At 47.1% G+C, this 20,512-nt stretch overlaps 1 protein-coding gene across 7 annotated transcripts in view; it reads left to right on the top strand.

Annotated features, from left to right (window-relative positions):
- ZDHHC1 (zDHHC palmitoyltransferase 1) overlaps positions 1 to 20,112 on the top strand; it is a 58,932-nt gene extending 38,820 nt beyond the window's left edge. For 3 of the 7 annotated variants that reach the window (XM_048816664.2, XM_048816668.2, XM_048816662.2), the window contains 6 exons: positions 281 to 393; positions 8,248 to 8,333; positions 15,317 to 15,410; positions 16,366 to 16,477; positions 17,739 to 17,870; positions 18,338 to 20,112. In XM_048816664.2, coding sequence (XP_048672621.2) covers positions 281 to 393; positions 8,248 to 8,333; positions 15,317 to 15,410; positions 16,366 to 16,477; positions 17,739 to 17,870; positions 18,338 to 18,864 — 1,064 coding nt within the window. In that variant the 3' untranslated portion in view covers positions 18,865 to 20,112. The remainder of the gene's footprint in view (positions 1 to 280; positions 394 to 8,247; positions 8,334 to 15,316; positions 15,411 to 16,365; positions 16,478 to 17,738; positions 17,871 to 18,337) is intronic. The other 4 variants (XM_048816666.2, XM_048816663.2, XM_048816665.2 and 1 more) reach the window with 4 other exon arrangements.
- Positions 20,113 to 20,512: the final 400 nt, after the last annotated feature.

The raw sequence follows: 20,512 nt of genomic DNA, 5'->3' as shown, positions 1-20,512 counted from the left end.
ATATTCCCTATCTGAGAATTGCTGCCTTTGAGTGTCACAGTGAAAGTTGGTTTAGATTTGGCTGGGTCAGGAGGATTTAAAAAGTCTTACTTTGTGTAAATGAAGTACAGTTTTCACAATGATGGTAGTATTTTTACCAGCTCCTGCTTCCATTCAGAGGGAAAGTAGACTTTGCTGTGTGTGCATCCACACTTAACTAATCAGCCTGGGAATTCTAATGCTCCTAATGAGAAAGCAGACAGAGTTCCACACACTGAAATGTCTTTTTGTTTCCTCCCAGTGTGGAACAAACTGACCACCTACGAGTACATTGTGCAGCAGCGTCCCCGACAAGAGATGAAAGAGGCCAACAAACAGCTGGAGTCTAGTCCTCCCCCAGCGAGGCCCACTCAGGTACTGATTGTGCTGTCAGCCTTTCTTTCAGAAAAACCTTTTATTTGCTGCAGAATGTTTTGGTGCATTTCAGTGGGAAATCCAGATTGGTCCAGTATCTCTGCTTGGGATGTTAGGCGGGTGCTGAAGGCAGGATTTTTGAGGTACTTTGGTGGAGTTGTGTAGGGCTCCAAACAGGAGTAGCAGTTTATAATTGAGGTTCATTGACAGAGCTGTACAAGGTTCCAGAACTGGACTAGCTCAGAGAAAGCGTCATTTTGGGAATACCAAGTAGCAAGTTGTACCAGCTAGGAAAGAAAAGGAGTGTAAATCATGGAGAGCAGCCAGCCATTCCCTTTAGTCTTAAATTTAATCCCAGAGTCAAAGGTGAGTTTCAGGGATCTTATCAAAACCTGTGCACTGGTGTGTTATACTCTGTTACTAAAACCTGTCTCCGTATTTGACAAGTCCTTTTGGGTTATGTTATAAATTGGGAGGTTCCTCGTCATTTCTGTTGCAGGAAGGCAATTCCTTGTTTCTCTTACCTAGTCCCTTACAGCTAAATTACCTGTTACTAGAACTGGTTTGTTGTTTTGTAAGAAATTAATTGTTTGACTTATCTCCATCCTTAATCCATCTGGCGACATGAAGAATAGTACATGGTGATGTAAATAAAGATGGTATTTTAATGCATTCGAACACGAGGCAGAGCTACAACGGTAGCTTCCGGCGCACACTTCCAGACATTTGAATGTTTAACTTAACATTGCATTTGTTGTTATTTATTATTTGGTAGAGTCTCAAGGCCATAATTGAAATCCGAGCCCCATTTGTGTGAGGCCCTGTATAATAAACAGTGGAATAAGAGACAGATTCTGCCTCAAAGAGCTTAAATAGTCTAAATAGACGAGACAGACAAGGGATGAGTGGAAAGGGATATTAGATAACAAGCAGTGTACTCAGTGTGAAGAATGGCAAATATCAGGTTAGTGCCATGATATCTGGGGGGAAGAGGGTAGCTTTTTGAGGAGATTAGCTACCTGAAAGGAATGGGGAGGAGACACTAGGAAATTAAAAAAAACACACCCTGAGCATGCAGTTATGCTGACCTAATCCCTGGTTGTAGACAGCGCTATGTCAACAGGAGGGCTTCTTTTGTCAACCTAGCTACCGCCTCCTGGGGAGCTGGAGCACCTATGCCGATGGGAGAAGCCCTCCTGTCAGCGTAGGTGGCATCTTCACTGATGCACTACAGCAGTGCAGCTGTGCTGTTGCAGCTTTTTAAGTGTGACCTGCCATAGCAACACCACCTCCCCGAGCAGCATTGAGCCAGGCTGATGTATTGACGTTGATGCAGCATGAATGTGAACGCTGCGTTACCTGTGTTGATCCTAACATTCCTCCAGCAGCTTTTCCACAATGCCAGACACTGACTACTTTAGGCATAATTGTGAGCTCCAGTGCCCAGGGGTCACAGAGACCAGAAGGCCACCTGCCCCTTTAAAGCCCTGCGAATTTTTGAAGCACCTTATCCTGGTTGCTCAGCTTGGCAAACGCACCTAGCAGCTCTTGTGTGCAGCTGACCATGATGGCTACACACTCCATTCAGGCTCTGCATTGGAGCAGGCAGGAGGTATTGGATCTCCTGGGTCTGTGGGGAGAAGAGGCTATGCAGACACAGCTACAGACCAGCCATAGAAACATCAACATCTATGAGCAGATTGCATGAGGGATGCAGGAGATTTGCACAGATTTTTCTTTGCACTGATTTTATTACTGAGCAAAGTTATATTATTTGGAAAATAATTCATCTTTATTAATTCACAACATATGCTGCAGAATGCCTAGCAGTTCTGAAAGCACCTACCTACCTGTTACTGTACAGTGTGACACAACTCATAGGGTCAGTGACAAACACAGTGTAATAATCATAAATGTACAGTAAGCACCACCAAATTAATAGCCGCATGGACAATGTTATATTCATACACGTGCACCAAGGACCACATCATTCCTAACAGGCCCCAAAACAGCAGGCTTAGATAGAGAACCGTACATCACTGTGGCTCACTGTTAAAGTGTTTATTCAAAGCCTTCCTGAGCTGTATAGCTCTGTCGAGCTCTTCTAATAGCCTTTGTGTCTGGCTGTTCAAATTCAGCAGACAGATGCTCCGTCCTGCCCACCCTCCGCCCCAGTGGCAACTTTCTCCCTCCTTTGCCTCACAGATATTATGCAGGACACAGCAGGCATCTATATCCATTGGGATATTTTTGTCACTGAGGTCAGATCTTGTGAGTTAACAATGCCAGAGTCCCTTCAAATGACCAAAGGCACATTCAACTGTCATTCTGCATCTGATGAGCTGGTAGTTAAAGCATTCCTTGATGCTGTCAAGGTGGGTGGTGAGCCGGGGGAGCAAGGGGTAGACTGGGTTGCCCAGGATCACTATTGGTATTTCAACGTTGCCAGTGGCAATCCGTCAGTCAGGAAAGAAAGTCCCTGCTTGCAGCTTTATGAACAGTCCTGTGTTCTTAAAGATGCAAGCATCGTGCATCTTCCCTGACCAGCCCACACTAATATCGGTGAAGCATCCCCGATGATCCACCAATAGTTGCACAACCATAAAAAAGTCGCCCTTTCTGTTGATGTACCCTGTGGCAAGGTGGTCTGATGCCAAAATAGGGATATGTGTGCCATCTATTGCTCCACCACAGTTCAGGGACCTCACTGCTGCAAATCCATCTACTATGTCCTGCACGTTGCTGAGAGTCCCAGTTCTGCATAGTAGGAGGCAATTAATGACCCTGACACTTGCATGATACCGGTGTCTTCAGTGGATTTTCCAACTCCAAAATGATTTCCCAGTGACTGGTAGCAATCATAGAATCATAGAATCATAGAATATCAGGGTTGGAAGGGACCTCAGGAGGTCATCTAGTCCAACCCCCTGCTCAAAGCAGGACCAATTCCCAGTTAAATCATCCCAGCCAGGGCTTTGTCAAGCCTGACCTTAAAAACCTCTAAGGAAGGAGATTCTACCACCTCCCTAGGTAACGCATTCCAGTGTTTCACCACCCTCTTAGTGAAAAAGTTTTTCCTAATATCCAATCTAAACCTCCCCCACTGCAACTTGAGACCATTACTCCTCGTTCTGTCATCTGCTACCATTGAGAACAGTCGAGAGCCATCCTCTTTGGAACCCCCTTTCAGGTAGTTGAAAGCAGCTATCAAATCCCCCCTCATTCTTCTCTTCTGCAGGCTAAACAATCCCAGCTCCCTCAGCCTCTCCTCATAACTCATGTGTTCCAGTCCCCTAATCATTTTTGTTGCCCTTCGCTGGACTCTCTCCAATTTATCCATATCCTTCTTGAAGTGTGGGGCCCAAAACTGGACACAGTACTCCAGATGAGGCCTCACCAATGTCAAATAGAGGGGAACGATCACGTCCCTTGATCTGCTCGCTATGCCCCTACTTATACATCCCAAAATGCCATTGGCCTTCTTGGCAACAAGGGCACACTGCTGACTCATATCCAGCTTCTCGTCCACTGTCACCCCTAGGTCCTTTTCCGCAATCTGATGTTGCAAGTTTCCACAGTGCAATCACCACTTGCTTCTCTACTGTCAGGGCAGCTCTCAAATTCTACTATCTCTGTGCTGGAGAGCTGGGGAGAGCTTGGCACACGGATCCAGGAACGTGGCCTTGCACATCCAAAAGTTCTGCTCATCATCCCAAGCCTGCATTACAATGCAACCCCAACAGTCAGTGCTCATTTCTTGGGCCCAGAACCAGCGCTCCACCATCTGCAGCTGCTCCGTGAATGCCACCATCAAGCTTTAATTGAGTCTCGCTATGTCACACCACAGTCTGTCCTCCAAGAAATCATCATGTTCCCCCTCTGCTTTGGTTATTCGTGTGGTTCTGCAAATACCAGAGGATAGTGCATCCTGTGCTTGCAATGCTCCTGACAATAATGCAGAGCTGTACATGCCCCATGCTTCTGTCAGAGATGGTGGGTAGCAAGGAGGACTGCGTAGGTTCATGGAATTTTGAAAACAGGTGTGAAAATTATGGGATATAGATGACTATGGAATGGAGACAGTTGCATGCTGGTAAGTTGACCCCTTGCTCACTGTCACCCCGTGCAGCTCATTTTGGGCCCACAATGCATTACCAAAACTTCCCTGGATGGTGGTGGGTTGCACGCTGGGATACCTACCCATGGTGCACCACACTGCATTGACACAAGCACTCCTGGTGAGTAAACACAGCACCAGTGCAAGGAGTCAAGTATGTATGTGCACAAGCAATATACTATGTGCGGTGGCTTTATGCCAATGTAACTTGACATGACAAAAGTTTGTAGTGTAGGCATGGCCTTGGCCTTGGGATGTGCAGTGTAGGCTGTGAAAAGAGTACCCTGGCATTATTCATGTACGGTAGGTTCAGGATATCTGGTTAATTTGAAGCACTGCGCAGTCATTGCGGTAATACTTAATTTATGTTGCTGCAGAGATGGAGGCAAAGTTTTCTGATCACTATGTTCTGGGAGGTGGCTTTGGATAATCTAAGGCATAGATTCTTCTGCGCCCCTAGACTGAGGAGACTAAAGAATTGTGTCCCATTATGTGATGCTCTGAGCCAAAGAAGGGATTATGGCTATGTTGTGCAGTATTCCTGATGTAACACAGTGAGAGTTCATCACATTTACTAGCTGTCAAGTCTGCTTCCATTTGTTTTTGCTGGTCAGTCCTTATGCCATACTCTGTTAGGGTGTCATGTGAGCATTATGGTTCTATGTGATTTACAAGACTAAAATGAATGAAGTGGATTTTAGAAGGCTTTTTTTCCTCTAGGAGGGTGTTGCTCAGAAAATTCCTGAGATTTGTACTTTGTTAGCCTTATTGGTGTTGCCAGGCCTGCGTTGCAATTCACTCATGTGTTTGCATTCTGTGGACATGGCAGAGAACGTTTTCCAAGAATGTGTGATGCAACAGATGATCAATGTTCCTCTTGTCTGAATGGGTAGCTTCTTTGTCTGTAGGACAACAGATACTTTGTCTAGTGATGACAGATTATACAGATCAACATGAGAAGAAAACTGAGAGAGCCTTGTCACTGATACATTTCTCATCCAACTCTGTTAAGGGAGAAGATGTCACACTTTGTTACTGAGCAATAACTGTTTGGATAGCAGATCACAGGGTTGAACTCAGCATTGAGAAACCCCTTCTTTGTAAACACTGAGCCCCAATCACTCCCATTAGATGTGCCCTGTAATGGCCACTGTCTTGCTTGGATCTCTCCAACAGCAGCTCTTTTCAGCCACAAGGTGGTTTTCTTTGAAAAGATCTAAATCTTTCCTGCCACATGTCTGCCTTGGTGTGAGATTGTCTCTTACTGTGGCCTCCCTGTTGCCTCATTTGAAATATACCCTGCTCATATAATCTGAACAGCTAGGTAATTGCACACTCTCAAATTGGTTTGTTGACTTCAGAAAGTTCATAGCTTTAAATCTACTAAACCAATTATTTTCAAACTTGTCTGAATATTTAAGAAAACTGGTTCAATAGTTCTAAAGTTATGAACATTTAAAATTTAAGACAAGAGCATTTTTGAAAATTTGGCAGTTCTGAATGATTCCGTTTTGCTTTCCTTTAATCATGAGGTAAGATGGTACCAGGACTTTAAACATTCAGACCAAGATTTTCGGTGCTTATAGTTTTGGGTGCCCAACTTGAGACTGATTTTCAGAGGCTGGGTGCTCAGAATTTTCTGAAGATCAAGCCCCTTCAAGATTTCCCAAAGTGGGTGTGACAGAATGCACCCCTGTATTCACACCTTACACACTATTATAATAATCTTTGTACAAAGTATGCCTTGTGAGGTATCATTTAAAAACTCATAACTTGCTGGTCAGTATTGTCATGATGAAGTATATGTAGCAAGATTGTATGTGAACTTATAAGATCCCCCTGTATGATGTTATTAGCACATCTTCCAAACCCCACAACTCCCAGGCAGAAGTCGGCAAACAGGTCTCCCTAAACAAAGGAATGTGGGCTTCCCTTCATTTGCATTTAAGCAGTAAACAGAGTCATCCAACAGAAAAGGGAAAGGAGGAAACAAAAGGAAACCTGCATATGAGAATAGATAGGTGAAAAAACCCAGCAGGGAACTTCCTTCCACACAGACGCTTTGTCTTCTGGTTCTCAGCTGGAAATGTTTTTCAAGAGCGGGACTGAAACTTATAAAAGGAGAGGCAAACACCCCATGACAGCTCTCCTCTCCCTCCCTGTCCATTTCACTCTTTGCACCTGAGAAGACAAAAGAGGCAGCGGTTGAACTTGGGGGGAGGGATCCTACCTAGAGGTTTGGTCAGTAATGCTGTTGGAAGTATGTGGTGAGAAACTTTGCTTTAAATCTAATGTAGTTTGTTAAGTTGGGGAGTAGAAAGCATTTTATCTTTTAGTTTTTTTGTAACCAGTTCTGACTCTTTTGCCTCATTGCTTGTATTCACATAAAATCTCTCTCTCTTTATAGTTAATAAACTTGCTTTATTGTTTTACCTAATCCAGTGTATTTAAATTAAAGTCTCTGGGTATCTCTATTTAAGGTAATAAGCTGGTGTATATTATTGCTGTAAAGAAATAATAGACTTAATATATTTGGACTGTCCAGGAGAGGGCTGCGCAGTACAAGACATTAATTTTGGGGGGGAAATCCAGGTCTGGCAGTGTGTTGGAGTTGCCCTGAAGAAGTAACCAAGGCTGGTGAGAGCCAGCGTGTAGCATGGCTGGCAGGTTGCAGTTTCACACAGACACTCAGGGTGTGACTTGCATGTTGGAAGGCTGTGAGCGGCAAAGCATTGTAAGGCACCCAAGGTTGCAGGGCGGGGATGACACAGCCCCTGATTGGTCTGAATTGCACCGTGGTATGTCACAGTGAGCACTCAAAGTCACTATCACTTTTAACAATCTTGCTTTCATAACTTTAAATCGATCTTAGTGATTTTCATTAAGCTTGTCTTTAAAGTCTCCATGAAACGTAGAAGCTAAATCAGGTTTGGAGAAGACTGGTTTGGAAGTTGTTCAGGTTTCAAATCAGTTGGGAAAAGTGTACTGAACTGAGATGTCTCAGCCCAGGCTCTCCTGAACCAAGCCTGTCTTCTCTGATGGCTGCCTATCAATCTCAATGCTTTTGTATTCTATCCATCTCCATTGCATGGTCAGGTTTATTTACTTCTTTATAGGGGTGATGGGTAGGTTGGGGGGCCTTCCCCTCAATCCAGTAATTGGGATTTAAAAGATTTATTAACTCAGCCCTCTTGTATATTGACATCATAATGTCATCTGTAAATTCCAGATTGTATGTTATCTTGGATACATGTACGTCTAGAAAACCATTTGTCCAAAGGAGTAGACTTAACCTTCACTCTTGGGGTTCCTGGCCTTTGCACACTTCCCTTTGAAACCTCAGTGTTGAATTCACAGGAATTTTTGCATTTAATAGTCTAATCACTCTTTTTCTTTAATCCAGCTGTTTGGGTCTGGTGCATATTTTTCCGCGGGACTGTTTTTAAGTCCCAAAGAAGCTGAGGTTTGTGTTTGTTTCTCCATTCTGAGTGGGCTGTAGATCTAGCCTCCGTTGTTTGGTCCCATCAGTATTTCACAGAGCGGGGCCTCAACCTTCTTTTTTTCATCTCATTAAACAATAGCCTCCACTAATGTGTCTTGCTGGTGGGCTGGCCGAGCAGAAAGCCTCCCTTCCGACTTGTGATTAAGGGGAAAACCTGCTTCTTAACCCTGCTGATGTGAGTCCTTCATTCAGGCGCCCAAATAGTTTTGTTAATGTTTATTCTTGTTCTTTTCAGGAGGTGGGTTTTTATGCAGGAAATCTTGGCTACACCAACCCGGAGATACAGGTGGAAGACTCGTCAACAGTAGCATCAGGCAGAGAGTGAGTACAACTAACGCTAGCAGAGGTTTCCTGGAGTGGTGTGTGCTGTGTATGAAATTGACACCAAAGTCACCTCCTGTGACCCCAGTGGGGGTAAAAGTGCATTTGTGTGTTTGAGCATGCTGTGCTTTAACCTCGGTGCCTAAGAGTGTATAAACACCTCCAGAGGTTCTTTAACCTACAAGGAAAACATCTTTTCCAGAACTCTCTAGCGGGACTGTCTTACATTAAAATTACTTATGGGATCTTTGCAGTTGAAAATTCTGCTTGTGGTCTTGAAAGATTCTGTGCAGTACGACTGAAAACCAGAATACTAAGCTTTGTCCTCCACTAGAGGTGTGCACCTGCCTTTGGAGTACATGGGAGCTCCACAGGCATGTCTGAGAACATGAATGGGATTGGAGAGCTTTCAGATAGAAGCAGGAAGCAACTGGGTATCTGAGACTGCCTTACCATGAAAAGGGCTCTGCTGTTCTGAGAGTTTGCCACTCCATTCTCATTAGATTTTTACCTGTCCTTGGGCACCATTTCATGAAACCCCTGCAGTGCAGCATGTTGACAGAAAACTACCCTGGTTAAGAAGCGGTGAACTTTACTGCCTGGCTGGTTAATATAAACGCGTGAGGAAAATACTCTTTACTTCTGCCCTAGGGGTCAACTGACAGAGAAGACTTCTTATCCAAGTAGCTTTTATTGAAACTGTAGAGGATTTTATCATAGAGTCATAGAAGATTAGGGTTGGAAGAGACCTCAGGAGGTCATCTAGTCCAATCCCCTGCTCAAAGAAGGACCAACACCAACTAAATCATCCCAGCCAGGGCTTTGTCAAGCCGGGCCTTAAAAATCTCCATGGATGGAGATTCCACCACCTCCCTAGGTAACCCATTCCAGTGTTTCACCACCCTCCTAGTGAAATAGTGTTTCCTAATATCCAACTTAGACCTCCCCCACTGCAACTTGAGACCATTGCTCCTTGTTCTGTCATCTGCCACCCCTGGGAACAGCCGAGCTCCATCCTCGTTGGACCCCCCCTTCAGGTAGTTGAAGGCTGCTATCAAATCCCCCCTCACTCTTCTCTTCTGCAGACTAAACAAGCCCAGTTCCCTCAGCCTCTCCTCGTAAGTCATGTGCCCCAGCCCCTTGATCATTTTCATTGCCCACTGCTGGTCTCTCTCCAATTTGTCCACATCCTTTCTGTAGTGGGGGGCCCAAAACTGGACGCAGTACTCCAGATGTGGCCTCACCAGTGCCGAATAGAGGGGAATAATTATTTCCCTCGATCTGCTGGCAATGCTCCTAGTAATGCAGCCCAATATGCCATTAGCCTTCTTGGCAATGAGGGCACACTGCTGACTCATATTCAGCTTCTCATCCACTGTAATCCCAAGGTTCTTTTCTGCAGAACTGCTGCCAAGCCATTCGGTCCCTAGTCTGTAGCAGTGCATGGGATTCTTCCGTCCTAAGTGCAGGACTCTGCACTTGTCCTTGTTGAACCTCATCAGATTTCTTTTGGCCCAATCCTCCAATTTGTCTAGGTCCCTCTGGACCCTATCCCTACCCTCCAGTGTATCTACCTCTCTCCCCAGCCTAGTGTCATCTGCGAACTTGCTGAGGGTGCAATCCATCCCATCATCCAGATCATTAATAAAGATGTTGAACAAAACTGGCCCCACGACCAAACCCTGGGGCACTCCGCTTGATACCAGCTGCCAACTAGACATCAAGCCATTGATCACTACCCGTTGAGCCTGACAATCTAGCCAGCTTTCTATCTACCTTATAGTCCATTCATCCTATCCATGCTTTTTTAACTTGCTGGCAAGAATTCTGTGGGAGACCATATCAAAAGCTTTGCTAAAGTCAAGATATATCACGTCCACTGCTTTCCCCATATCCACAGTGCCAGTTATCTCATCATAGAAGGCAATCAGGTTGGTCAGGCATGACTTCCCCTTGGTGAATCCATGTTGACTGTTCCTGATCACCTTCCTCACCTCCAAGTGCTTCAAAATGGTTTCCTTGAGGACCTGCTTCATGATTTTTCCAGGGTCTGAGGTGAGGCTGACCAGTCTGTAGTTCCCCGGGTTCTTCTTCTTCCCTTTTTTAAAGATGGGCACTATAATTGCCTTTTTCTAGTCGTCCGGGACCTCCCCTGATCGGCACGAATTTTCAAAGATAATGGCCAATGGCTCTGCAATCACATCAGCCAATTCCGTCAGCACCTCAGATGCATTAGATCTGGACCCATGGACTTGTGAATGTCCAGCTTTTCTAGATAGTCCTTAACCTGTTCTTTCACCACTGAGGGCTGCTCACCTCTTCCCCATACTGTGTTGCCCAGGACAGCAGTGTGGGAGCTGACCATGTCTGTGAAGACCAAGGCAAAAAAAGCATTGAGTACTTCAGCTTTTTCCACATCATCTGTCATTAGGTTGCCTCCCCCATTCATGAAGGGTCCCACACTTTCCCTGACCTTTTTCTTGTTGCTAACATACTTGTAGAACCCCTTCTTGTTACCCTTCACATCCCTTGCTAGCTGCAATTCCAGTTGTGTTTTGGCCTTCCTGAATACACCCCTGATTACACTCCTGATTATCTTTCCATCATGCACTGTGATGAGGTTGCACCTCCCTCCATGCCTTCCAACTGTTCTCTCTGAACGATGGGAATGCCATCCAACATCTGCCTCCGGAAGAGACAGGCATGACCTAGCAGTCTGAGCTTGGAACTGGGAGCGAGGAATTCCTGCATTCTAATCTTGGCTCTGATGCTGATTCACTCTGTGGCTTTGGACAAGTGACTTAACCTTTCTACATCAGTCTCCATACCTGTAAATTGGTGATAACAGTCACCTAGCTCACAGGGGTGCCATGATGATTAATGAGTTAGTGTTTGTGTAGTGCTTTGAAGGCAGAAGAGTGCTAGGTACTCTTATTCCATACGGAGGGTTGAACCCTGATTTCTATAACTGAGGTGCTTTTGTTTCTCTGTGCCTAACAAGATTCCCCACAGCTCATGCAGGTATCTCAGGATCAGTACCTGTTTAATAAGACAGACTTTAATTCAAGCCTGAATGTGTTTACCTAGGGAAGGGGTTTGTGTGGGTGAGGGAGCAGCAAGAGCATGTTGTTAATGTAAGCGGCAGGAGGTGTGTGTGTCTAGGAAACCTGCTTCATTATGCTTTCCTTCCAACATCTCTTCACCCAGGACTACAGCATCAGGCCAGGCCATCCAGGGAAGGGATAGAGAGGAGAGGAGAGGAGAAAAAAGACAGAGAGGAATGTATGCCACTGACTTTTATGAAGTTAGGACAGTAGGAAAAGCCAGAATTGGACAACTAGATACACTCGGTCCCAGGTATAACCCTCCTCTGAAACACAAGCAACAGCATCAACCAACTGTTCCTCTGCCGGAGGGATATGCATCAGGGCCACATGCCCCTGGCATCTGCTCCCTTAGGGCTGCAGTAGGGATACGAGAGAGAGTTCCCACTTGCCCTGCACTTCTGGGACTCTCCTTCTCTCTGATTGGGAACCCTGTGACTTACAACATAAAGAACTCCCTGTAGAGGTGGTTCTTCTCCCCAGTCCTACTTCACTTTGAGATCCCCTACTCTCACCTAACACACCGCTGGGGCCCTGGTTGGGATGTGTTCAAAACCCGGCCCCTTGTTTTCTTCCTCTGTCATACTGGACACAAAACTCACAGGCCCTCATGACTGTGCAGTGTGAGACTCTTTAAATACTTAACATACTCTTTCCTCTCTCCTTCCCACATACGCACACCACTAGCCCCTGGGTATCAGAAACCACACACCAAACCATACAGTGTTATTTCCTTTACCATACCCAAAAGTCCATCCTCTCTTTTTCAGACCAACTGCTAAATTCCTGGGGCCAGGTTTGGTTAACTCTCACCTTGAGTACTGCAACCTTCTCTTCTCTGGTCTCCCTGCCTGTCACCTTGCCGCTGTCCAGTCCATCCAAAAAGGATCTTCCTTGCATGACACTCAGATCATGTCACTCCACTATTCCACTCCCTTCAGTGCTGCCTTCTCACTGTCCACATTATATTCAAACTTCTGATCCTTCAAAGTTCTTCCTAGATTCATAGACTCCAAGGCCAGCAGGGACCACTGTGATCATCTACTGTGACCTGCATAATACAGACATCCCCAGCTCCTGGTGTGGTCTTTTGAGGGGGCACTGCTGCTCCTGACTGTCCCTCTTTAGTCTGACCTCAGTCAGGGTAGTTCTTGGACCCTCAACTCTAAGTCTAGCAGTCTGCTTCGGTGTCTCAGCTCTGTTCATGTGGGCAGCCAGGGCAGGCCTGTCCCAGGCCTTTCAGCCTCCCTTTCCTTCTCCAGACTCTCCCTTTTATAGCAGGCCTTGTTTCTTCTATTGCAGGGGTGGCCAACCTGGGGCTCCGGAGCCACATGTGTCTCTTCAGAAGTTAATCTGCGGCTCCTTGTACAGGCACCGACTCCAGGGCTGGAGCTACAGGCGCCAACTTTCCAATGTGCCGGGGGGTGCTCACTGCTCAACCCCTGGCTCTGCCCCCACTCCACCCCTTCCTGCCCCCTCCCCTGAGCCTGCAGTGCTGTTGCTCCTCCCCCAGCATAGACAAGCCCTTAGGTTAGTTTTATGGTAGAGTATAGATAATTTAGTTTTCCTGGTGTTTCAATCACAATGCAGAGTTCTCCGGGATTTAAGCTGTGTTCAACTTGCAGGGCAGTAATGCCAGCAAATGATAAACAGTCTGTCTCTTTTGTTTGGAAGACGGCATGTGAGGGACAGGTGCCCTGTTTGCACCCCATTCCTTTCAAGAACTACAGAATCTGGAGATCTTCAAGAAGACAACACATCCCTCCGCAGACCTTAATGGCCTTGCTCATGAGAAGGCTGAAAGCTCATCTACCAAAGTTTTCTTCCAGCTGCCTTGGTCCTTCAGGTGAAACCTGGGGAAAAGAGGCGTTCTTCTTCCTCCTCTGTGGCTTCATCAAAGCCAAAGAAGTCCAGTTTTCTGTTGGAGGCTGAGGCCAGATTGAAAAAGTCTTCATCCACAACTCCCAGGAGTGATGAGTCAAGTAAAAGATACAAGTCCTCCAGTACTGTGCTGAAGTCAGAACACAGGTAACAGTCCTCTCTGGTATCAACCGGCAGAGGGAACACTGTCACCTCTAGCACAGGGCCATCAAGACAGATGCCTTCAGCATTCAAGATCATTCCAACTCTGGTACCATCTTCATGTACTCTCTGTACGCAAGTCCATTCAGCTACTTTTATACCCATACCACTGGGACCAGTACTTCCTGCCCTACCTACTGAGGCTATGCCTCCTATTTTGGTCCTCTGGATGCCAAAAGCTTTTTTTGAAGTGAGCTGTAGCTCACGAAAGCTCATGCTCAAATAAATTGGTTAGTCTCTAAGGTGCCACAAGTCCTCCTTTTCTTTTTGCGAATACAGACTAACACGGCTGTTCCTCTGAAAGCTTTTTTGGCTGCAAAAGACTTGTTATGTCTATTAGTACTGCATTTACCGATATTACATCATCCAGTACTGACCTGTGGCAGGGCATTAATAATGTTGGTACCAGTGGCGGTACAATCAGCATTTCACCCTAGTCTGCAGTCATCATTGTCAGCTACTTCAACAGTTCCATCAGGATTGCCATCGATGCAGACATTGGTACCACCAATGTAGGGACATGCATAGCCAGTACTGAGATCATCTTTAACTTCAAATGGAGCTGCTCCACCTTTTGCTGAGGAGATCTGCATTACTTCCTTGGAGTTGGATGGTAGCAGATCCTTCTGTTCACCTTCCTTTGAAATACAATGTTGACATGCTGTGAGGACCTGTGGTCTTACACAAGAGCATTACTTGTCCAGATATTCTTCCGTGGTGCCCTCCCATTGCTCACCTAAGGCAGGAAAAAGTGATGGGGCCATGGCCCCCTGGTGGCCCCCCTGTTCTGGGAAAGGGGCAGAGAGGAGTGAGCAGTGGGCGGGGCCTCGGGGGAGGGAACGGAGAGGAACGAGCAGTAGGTAGGGGGCATTGGGAGAAGAGGCAGAGAGGAGCGAGTGGCAGGTGGGAGGGCCTTGGAGGAGGAGGGAGGGACCTCGACGGAGAGGGCGGAGTGGAGTGAGCAGTGGGCGGACAGGGCCTCAGGGGAGGATGCATAAGAACATAAGAATGGCCATACCGGGTCAGACTAAAGGTCCGTCTAGCCCAGTATCCTGTCTTCTGACAGTGGTCAATGCCAGGTGCCCCAGGGGGAATGAACAGAACAGGTAATCACCCAGTGATCCATCCCAAGTCACCCATTCCCAGCTTCTGGCAAACAGAGGCTAGGGACACCATCTCTGCCTATCCTGGCTAATAGCCATTGATGGACCTGTCCTCCATGAACTTAACTGGTTCCTTTTTGAACCATGGTATAGTCTTGGCCTTCACAACGTTCTCTGGCAAAGAGTTCCACAGGTTGACTGTGTGTTGTGTGAAGAAATATTTTCTTTTGTTTGTTTTAAAACCTTCATTGGGTGACCCCTAGTTCTTGTGTTATGAGAAGGAGTAAATAACACTTCCCTATTCACTTTCTCCACACCAGTCATGATTTTATAGACATCCATCATATCCCCCCTTCGTCGTCTCTTTTTCAAGCTGAAAAGTCCCAGCCTTATTAATCTCTCCTCATATGGAAACCATTCCATAGCCCTCATCATTTTTGTTGCCCTTTTCTGTACCCTCCTAGTTCTCAGTACCATGTGCATGTTGAACAGGAGGGGAAACAAGATGGAACCCTAGGGAGTTCCAAACAACAGTGCCCTTGGGTGTGGGGGGGAACAATTGCCCCACAGCACTCTCTTGGAACACCCTGCAAGGAAGGATCCCAACCATGCTGTTTCGAGGCACATGGGCATCAAAAAGTTAACTGTTCCTTAAGAAAGCTGCAATATCTTGTGTATTCTTCATGTGTTTTAGCCTTTCAAAGTTTGGTGTCCACAATGGTGGAGCAGACCCCGAGCTCAACTCTTCTCCTGAGCTTCCAGCTCTTCAGTCCATAGTCCACACCCAGGTAAGTGGGAGCCTTGCTCTACCTTGTACAGTGTCAGCATGTCTCTCACAGACACAGACACATACAGCGCACCCGACTGTCACTTCATTCAGACACATGCCTCCTCCTCTTGTGCTCACACATGTCTGCGCCACTGTAGCTGTAGTGTAGATACTTACTACAGAAGCAGCGAGCGTTCTCACCTGTGGAGCAGCGTAGCTAGGTCGACCTAACTTTCTAGTGTAGACCAGCCCACAGAGACACATGGTCCCATCCCCTCACTTCACACATGGGGATACGCTCTCCTGTCCCCTCACTTCATGCATGCAAACCCCCACATATCCCTGTCTTCTCTTTTCTTTCACAAAGAACACACCCTGCCCACAGTAACCCAACACGTACACCCCACTGTCACCTCACAAACGTAGCCCGCTGGCAGTGCATGCAGCATGTGCACTCTCCCACTGTTTCCTCTTCCACCCAACTCAGTACAATGCAGAACACTTTATTTCCAGAGTGAAAAAGGCAGGAACCTTGGGTTCCCTTGGAACCTCTGCCCAGGGAAGGACTGTGTGTTTGGGGCTTCCCAGTGTGCTTAGAATTAGTCACCTGTGCCACTATGCCACTGCTTTTCATTCCTGATCGGGTGGCAAGTTGCTATGTAGTGTGATGCTCTCTCCTTTCTCAGGGCTTATGCCCGATTGTTTCTCATTGCTTTTAACAGAAGGCCTTACTAGGCGGTTGCATACTTCATAGCTTGTGTAGGCCAAACTCAGTGCACTCAGTAGGGGCTCCTTGCATCACTCCCTCCACCCCCTCAATCCCTTCCCTTCCAAACTCTAGAATGAAATCATTTATCAAGCTGATTTAAAAAATGGAGGAAGTTAAACAAAGACAGGAGTTATAAAAGCTGTCAGTGCAGCATCTTTGAACGAATGAGTGGATCTCCCTTCGTCTGAGCTCCTTGTTTTCATAGCAGCAGAAGAAGAGGAAGAAGAAAAGGGTGCATAAGGTTCCATCCTCAGACATGGATGAAAAATCCAAGACAAGCAGTCAGCCCAGGCGCCCTCTCCCAGCTACCCAAACAGGTGAGTGTGCTTCAGTAAGCCCCTCTGTTCCAGCTGCGTTTCCATGAGCCAGGCAGGCGAATGTGCCATAGAGAGCCCCTCTCCCAGCACCCTAACCAGGTCAGTGAGCCACAGGGAGCGCCTCTGTTTGAGCCCCACAATCAGGAGAAATGTAAGGGAATTAGCAGGGAAACGTTAGAAAAACAGAAGAGAGAGGAAAACCAAAGCGAAGAATGCAAATCCCTGGGGGGTTAATACCAAATACTATAGGCCAGCTAGTTCCAAACTGAGCTCTCTGGAGAGCTGGCTTGTCACGTGATGCCAGTTCGCACTTGGTTGTAGCTCCTTCCTCAGATATCAAGGCTTGTCAAGAACTACAGCTTCAAAAGAGGAAGGGGAAAACGAGAGGCAGCCCAGGGGCTGGAGCTGCCAGTGAGAGAGGAATGTTTACGGGGAAGGGAATGAGGCAGCAAAGGAGTATGTGCAAGTAGGGGAAGCAAAGGACTGAGTGGCAGGGAAGTACCTGCAGGGGAGGAGACCAGCTAACAAAGAAAGGAGTGTGTGCAGGGGGAGCAAGGGAAGAGGGAGGAAAATAATAGGTGGAAGGGGGAGATGCAGTGAAGAGCCAAAGCAGAGTGTGTGATGAACTTTGGAAAGGACCAACCACTTTTCACACTAAAGACAGTTATACTGATTGCTTCCTGGAGCAGCATTGCCTCTGCTGTGCCCCTTCCCACATGGCTGCCCTCAAAAGGACAGAACGAGGAGAAGATACTTCCAGACTGAGAACAGCAGCGAGGACCAGAGAACTCACCATCCCACGCTCCTGGACCTTCTCTAATATGGGGGTGGGAGCGTCCATTGAGCTTTACCATCCAGCCTGGGATGGAGGGTGATGTGCTGGGACTTCTGAGCTATTCTCCTCCTGTGGGCTTAGGCATGGCTGACTGGAGAAATGCAGACCTTGGGCATCCAGCAGCAGAAAGGATGACTTCACTGTTTGTTGAGCCAGGGGGAGACTCCAAATAATATCAGTAACAAATAGGACCCCCACCGCTCCCCGCTCTGTCACTTGACAGGTGGGTGAACTTCTGAAGTGAAGCTGAGGAGCTGCTGCTGTTTCAGACACTACCCATCCTCCTCTCAAACCTGGGGGGTAGAATCGTTTCAGCTTCTAAGTCACTTCTCACATACGGCTCTTCTTGCTTAGGGGGAATGGTTTTTTTGCAGGTGCATTTATCAGAAAATACCAGGCAGGATTTAGCTGCCATTGCCTTTTCAGGACTCTCATTGCACTTCACAGCTATGGAGTCAGGCAGAGCTGAGGTGCTACAGTGGGTTCCAACCAGCTCTGCACTGCAGAGCTCCGTGGTGCAGGATTTGACCCACCAGGAAAATGAGGCTTCCCCAGAAGGTGAGGGCAAGTCCTTTGAAATGCACTCATGAAATTTGGGACTTTGACTTCACTTTATCGTTAGGTGCCATGGTATGCACATGTGATTTTATATGTCAGGATACATGTGGGAATGTAACTGTAGGGTCAGGGGGCTTGTGGGATTTGTATGTGGAAAAGAAGATAAAGGGGATATGGGAACCCAGCTTTGGGGAGAACATAGCCTGCCTTAGAAGGGGAAATCAATTGGTCATGTGGTGTTTGGAATACTGTAAAATGTTTAGTGCATGTGTTACTCCATTACTGAGAATTGACTTGTGGGCACTTTTTACATCTGGTTTTGCATGAGCATGTATGGGCTTCTTCAATGTTGGTGGATCAGTCCCTTTTCTATCTTAATTGCCCCTGGGACTGGGACATGTGTCTGGGGATGAGGGAAACCACAGTCTCTTCTGATGCTTCCATTTTTCCTTTCTTTCCACCTTCAGAATTTTCAGCCACTGCTGCCATCTCATCATCCTCCCACAGCCTTCATCTCCCTATGCCAGCTTTCCCTCAAAGAGCTGCCATGCCTGCAAGCAGCATTGGCCATGTCCAGGCAGCTGGACCTCCTGTTGAATACCACTCAGAGTCTGCAGAGTCCATGGATGAGATCCCTGTGGCTCAAACCCGCCTGGGGAGCGCTGCCCCTATGAGGGCTTCCAACAAAAGCCTTAACAACTTTCACCATCATTCCTTGTCCACAGCACATGCCAGAGGTGATGGGGAGAAGAATCTATATCCTGGGCACCTGGTAAAAAGGAAAAGCTGCCAGAGAGCCAGTGATGGGGAACAAGCGCTGGAACTGCTCTCTAGGATACCTGCTGTGTTTGTGAGCGAGAGCAGTGGTGAGCCTCCAGTCCAACCTGGTGAGATAGCATCCAAGCCCCATCACAGGAAGTGCACTAGCAAACAGCATGTGGATGAGCAGAACCCACCCTTGTGGGACATGAGGACAAACACAAGACCAGCTTAGGCATACTCCTTCCAAAGCTTACTTTCCAGGATTTTGTCTTCAAGGGAAGGGAAAGGAGGTTGCTCACTCCACAAACATGTTGGTGTCCAAAGATGTTGATTCCAGTGACGCATCTTATTCCATGGAGTCAGCTGAGTTCAGATTCTTTGATGGAAAGATTCTTCTTTCCAGCAGACCAAGCTGCAGAGCAGAAGGAAACCTGTTATGCCACCTTCCTGACTGCTGCCTGCTTCAAGATCATCAGCATGTGCATCAGAGCAGGGTGAGATGTTAGCAACTCAGCTTCCTTCCCATTACCCTGGGGAAGCAGTGGGTGTCCTTGGGGCATAGACTGTAATATGGGGACTTCAGGTGTTCCCCAGTGTCCTGGAGAGCCCACACTCAAACTGTGGTCACCACCAGACTGCAAAGAGACATTTATTGCTGCCCCACCAGAGGCAAGAGCTACCATGGTGTCAGACCAGAGAATTCTGCTTACCTTGGCACATTACTATGGGGTACTATGGAAATCTGCTTCCCCTAGGCAGCGGGACACTACCTCTCCAACTGAAACTTGTGCTGACTCCACCAACATCCTGGCCTTCTGGAAAGTTGTTCGCCATTAATGTTGTTACATGGTTTATGTGTGAAAGAGGGGTGCATTGAGCCCAGATATCTGAGGATTGCTTTCTCACCATCTCTATGCATTGGCTTACCTTGTGAAGAACGTGGATTGGGATGGTTTGACCCCTCAGAGGGTTGAGTGACCCATATGTGCTAGCCACCGAAATTAACATGCTCAAATCTCCCAAGAGGTAGTTCCTATGGTCTCAGTCCAGAATGCAGCTTCCCTCTTCTATACTGCCCAATAGTAACATGGGTCTTTGAGCGTGATGGGCAGCACATGTGTGCGTGCGTGAGCAATACCTGTAGGGCACTCAGCCTGGTAGCAGGGATAGAGCCATCATACCACTGGTGTATCACTGCTAGGTAATGCCCCTGTAGCGCTGTTTCCACTTCTCTCATCTGTCATTGTCTATATCTGTCATCTAGGTGAAATTCACCTTGTGCAAACTTGGCTTGAAATGATCAGAAGGCTGATTACTCCCATTGGCCTGGAAAGGGCTGGAAAATTATCTCGAACAGTAGCCGCTGAATCACAGCTCACTCCTTTATGCTCCCTCCTCATGCAACAATATTCTGAGTCTTGTTGTGTGGAGCGCCATAATTAGCTCTGTCCACAATAAAATTTTCTGTGACCTTTGCTAACCATTTTCCATTCTTCACTGCAGTAGTTGTTTGTTCCCTTGCCCCTGGCCATTTGGTGGTGCCCAGGGTATTAAGAGGTGTAGGGGCAGCTTCACCTATCTCAGCTGTCCCAGCTAGTCCTCCTATGGCTAACCTGTCCCACTGTGAGAATGGGACCCTATGCACAGCACCTCACTGGCCATCAGAAAACACTGCTCTTTCCTGGATGTAGAGAAGCAGCTCCCTTATCAAGTGCGTCATGTGACAGTGGCTGAGTCACTTTGCTGCGGCTGGAGTTGAATGAGGAAAGAGGCGGGAGGAGAGCAGCAGGGGTCCAAGTGTCCACTTTATCCCACAGCTGTGGTACAGGGGGCCGTGGGAATTGGCCTTCGGCACAGGAAAGCTGTTGCTTCTTTGAGTG

This window comes from Caretta caretta, chromosome 12 (assembly GCF_965140235.1).
Source record: "Caretta caretta isolate rCarCar2 chromosome 12, rCarCar1.hap1, whole genome shotgun sequence".
NCBI classification, from domain to species: Eukaryota; Metazoa; Chordata; order Testudines; family Cheloniidae; genus Caretta; species Caretta caretta.
The sequence above is the reverse complement of the archived record's forward strand: the minus strand, read 5'-3'. Positions and strand labels throughout refer to the sequence as shown.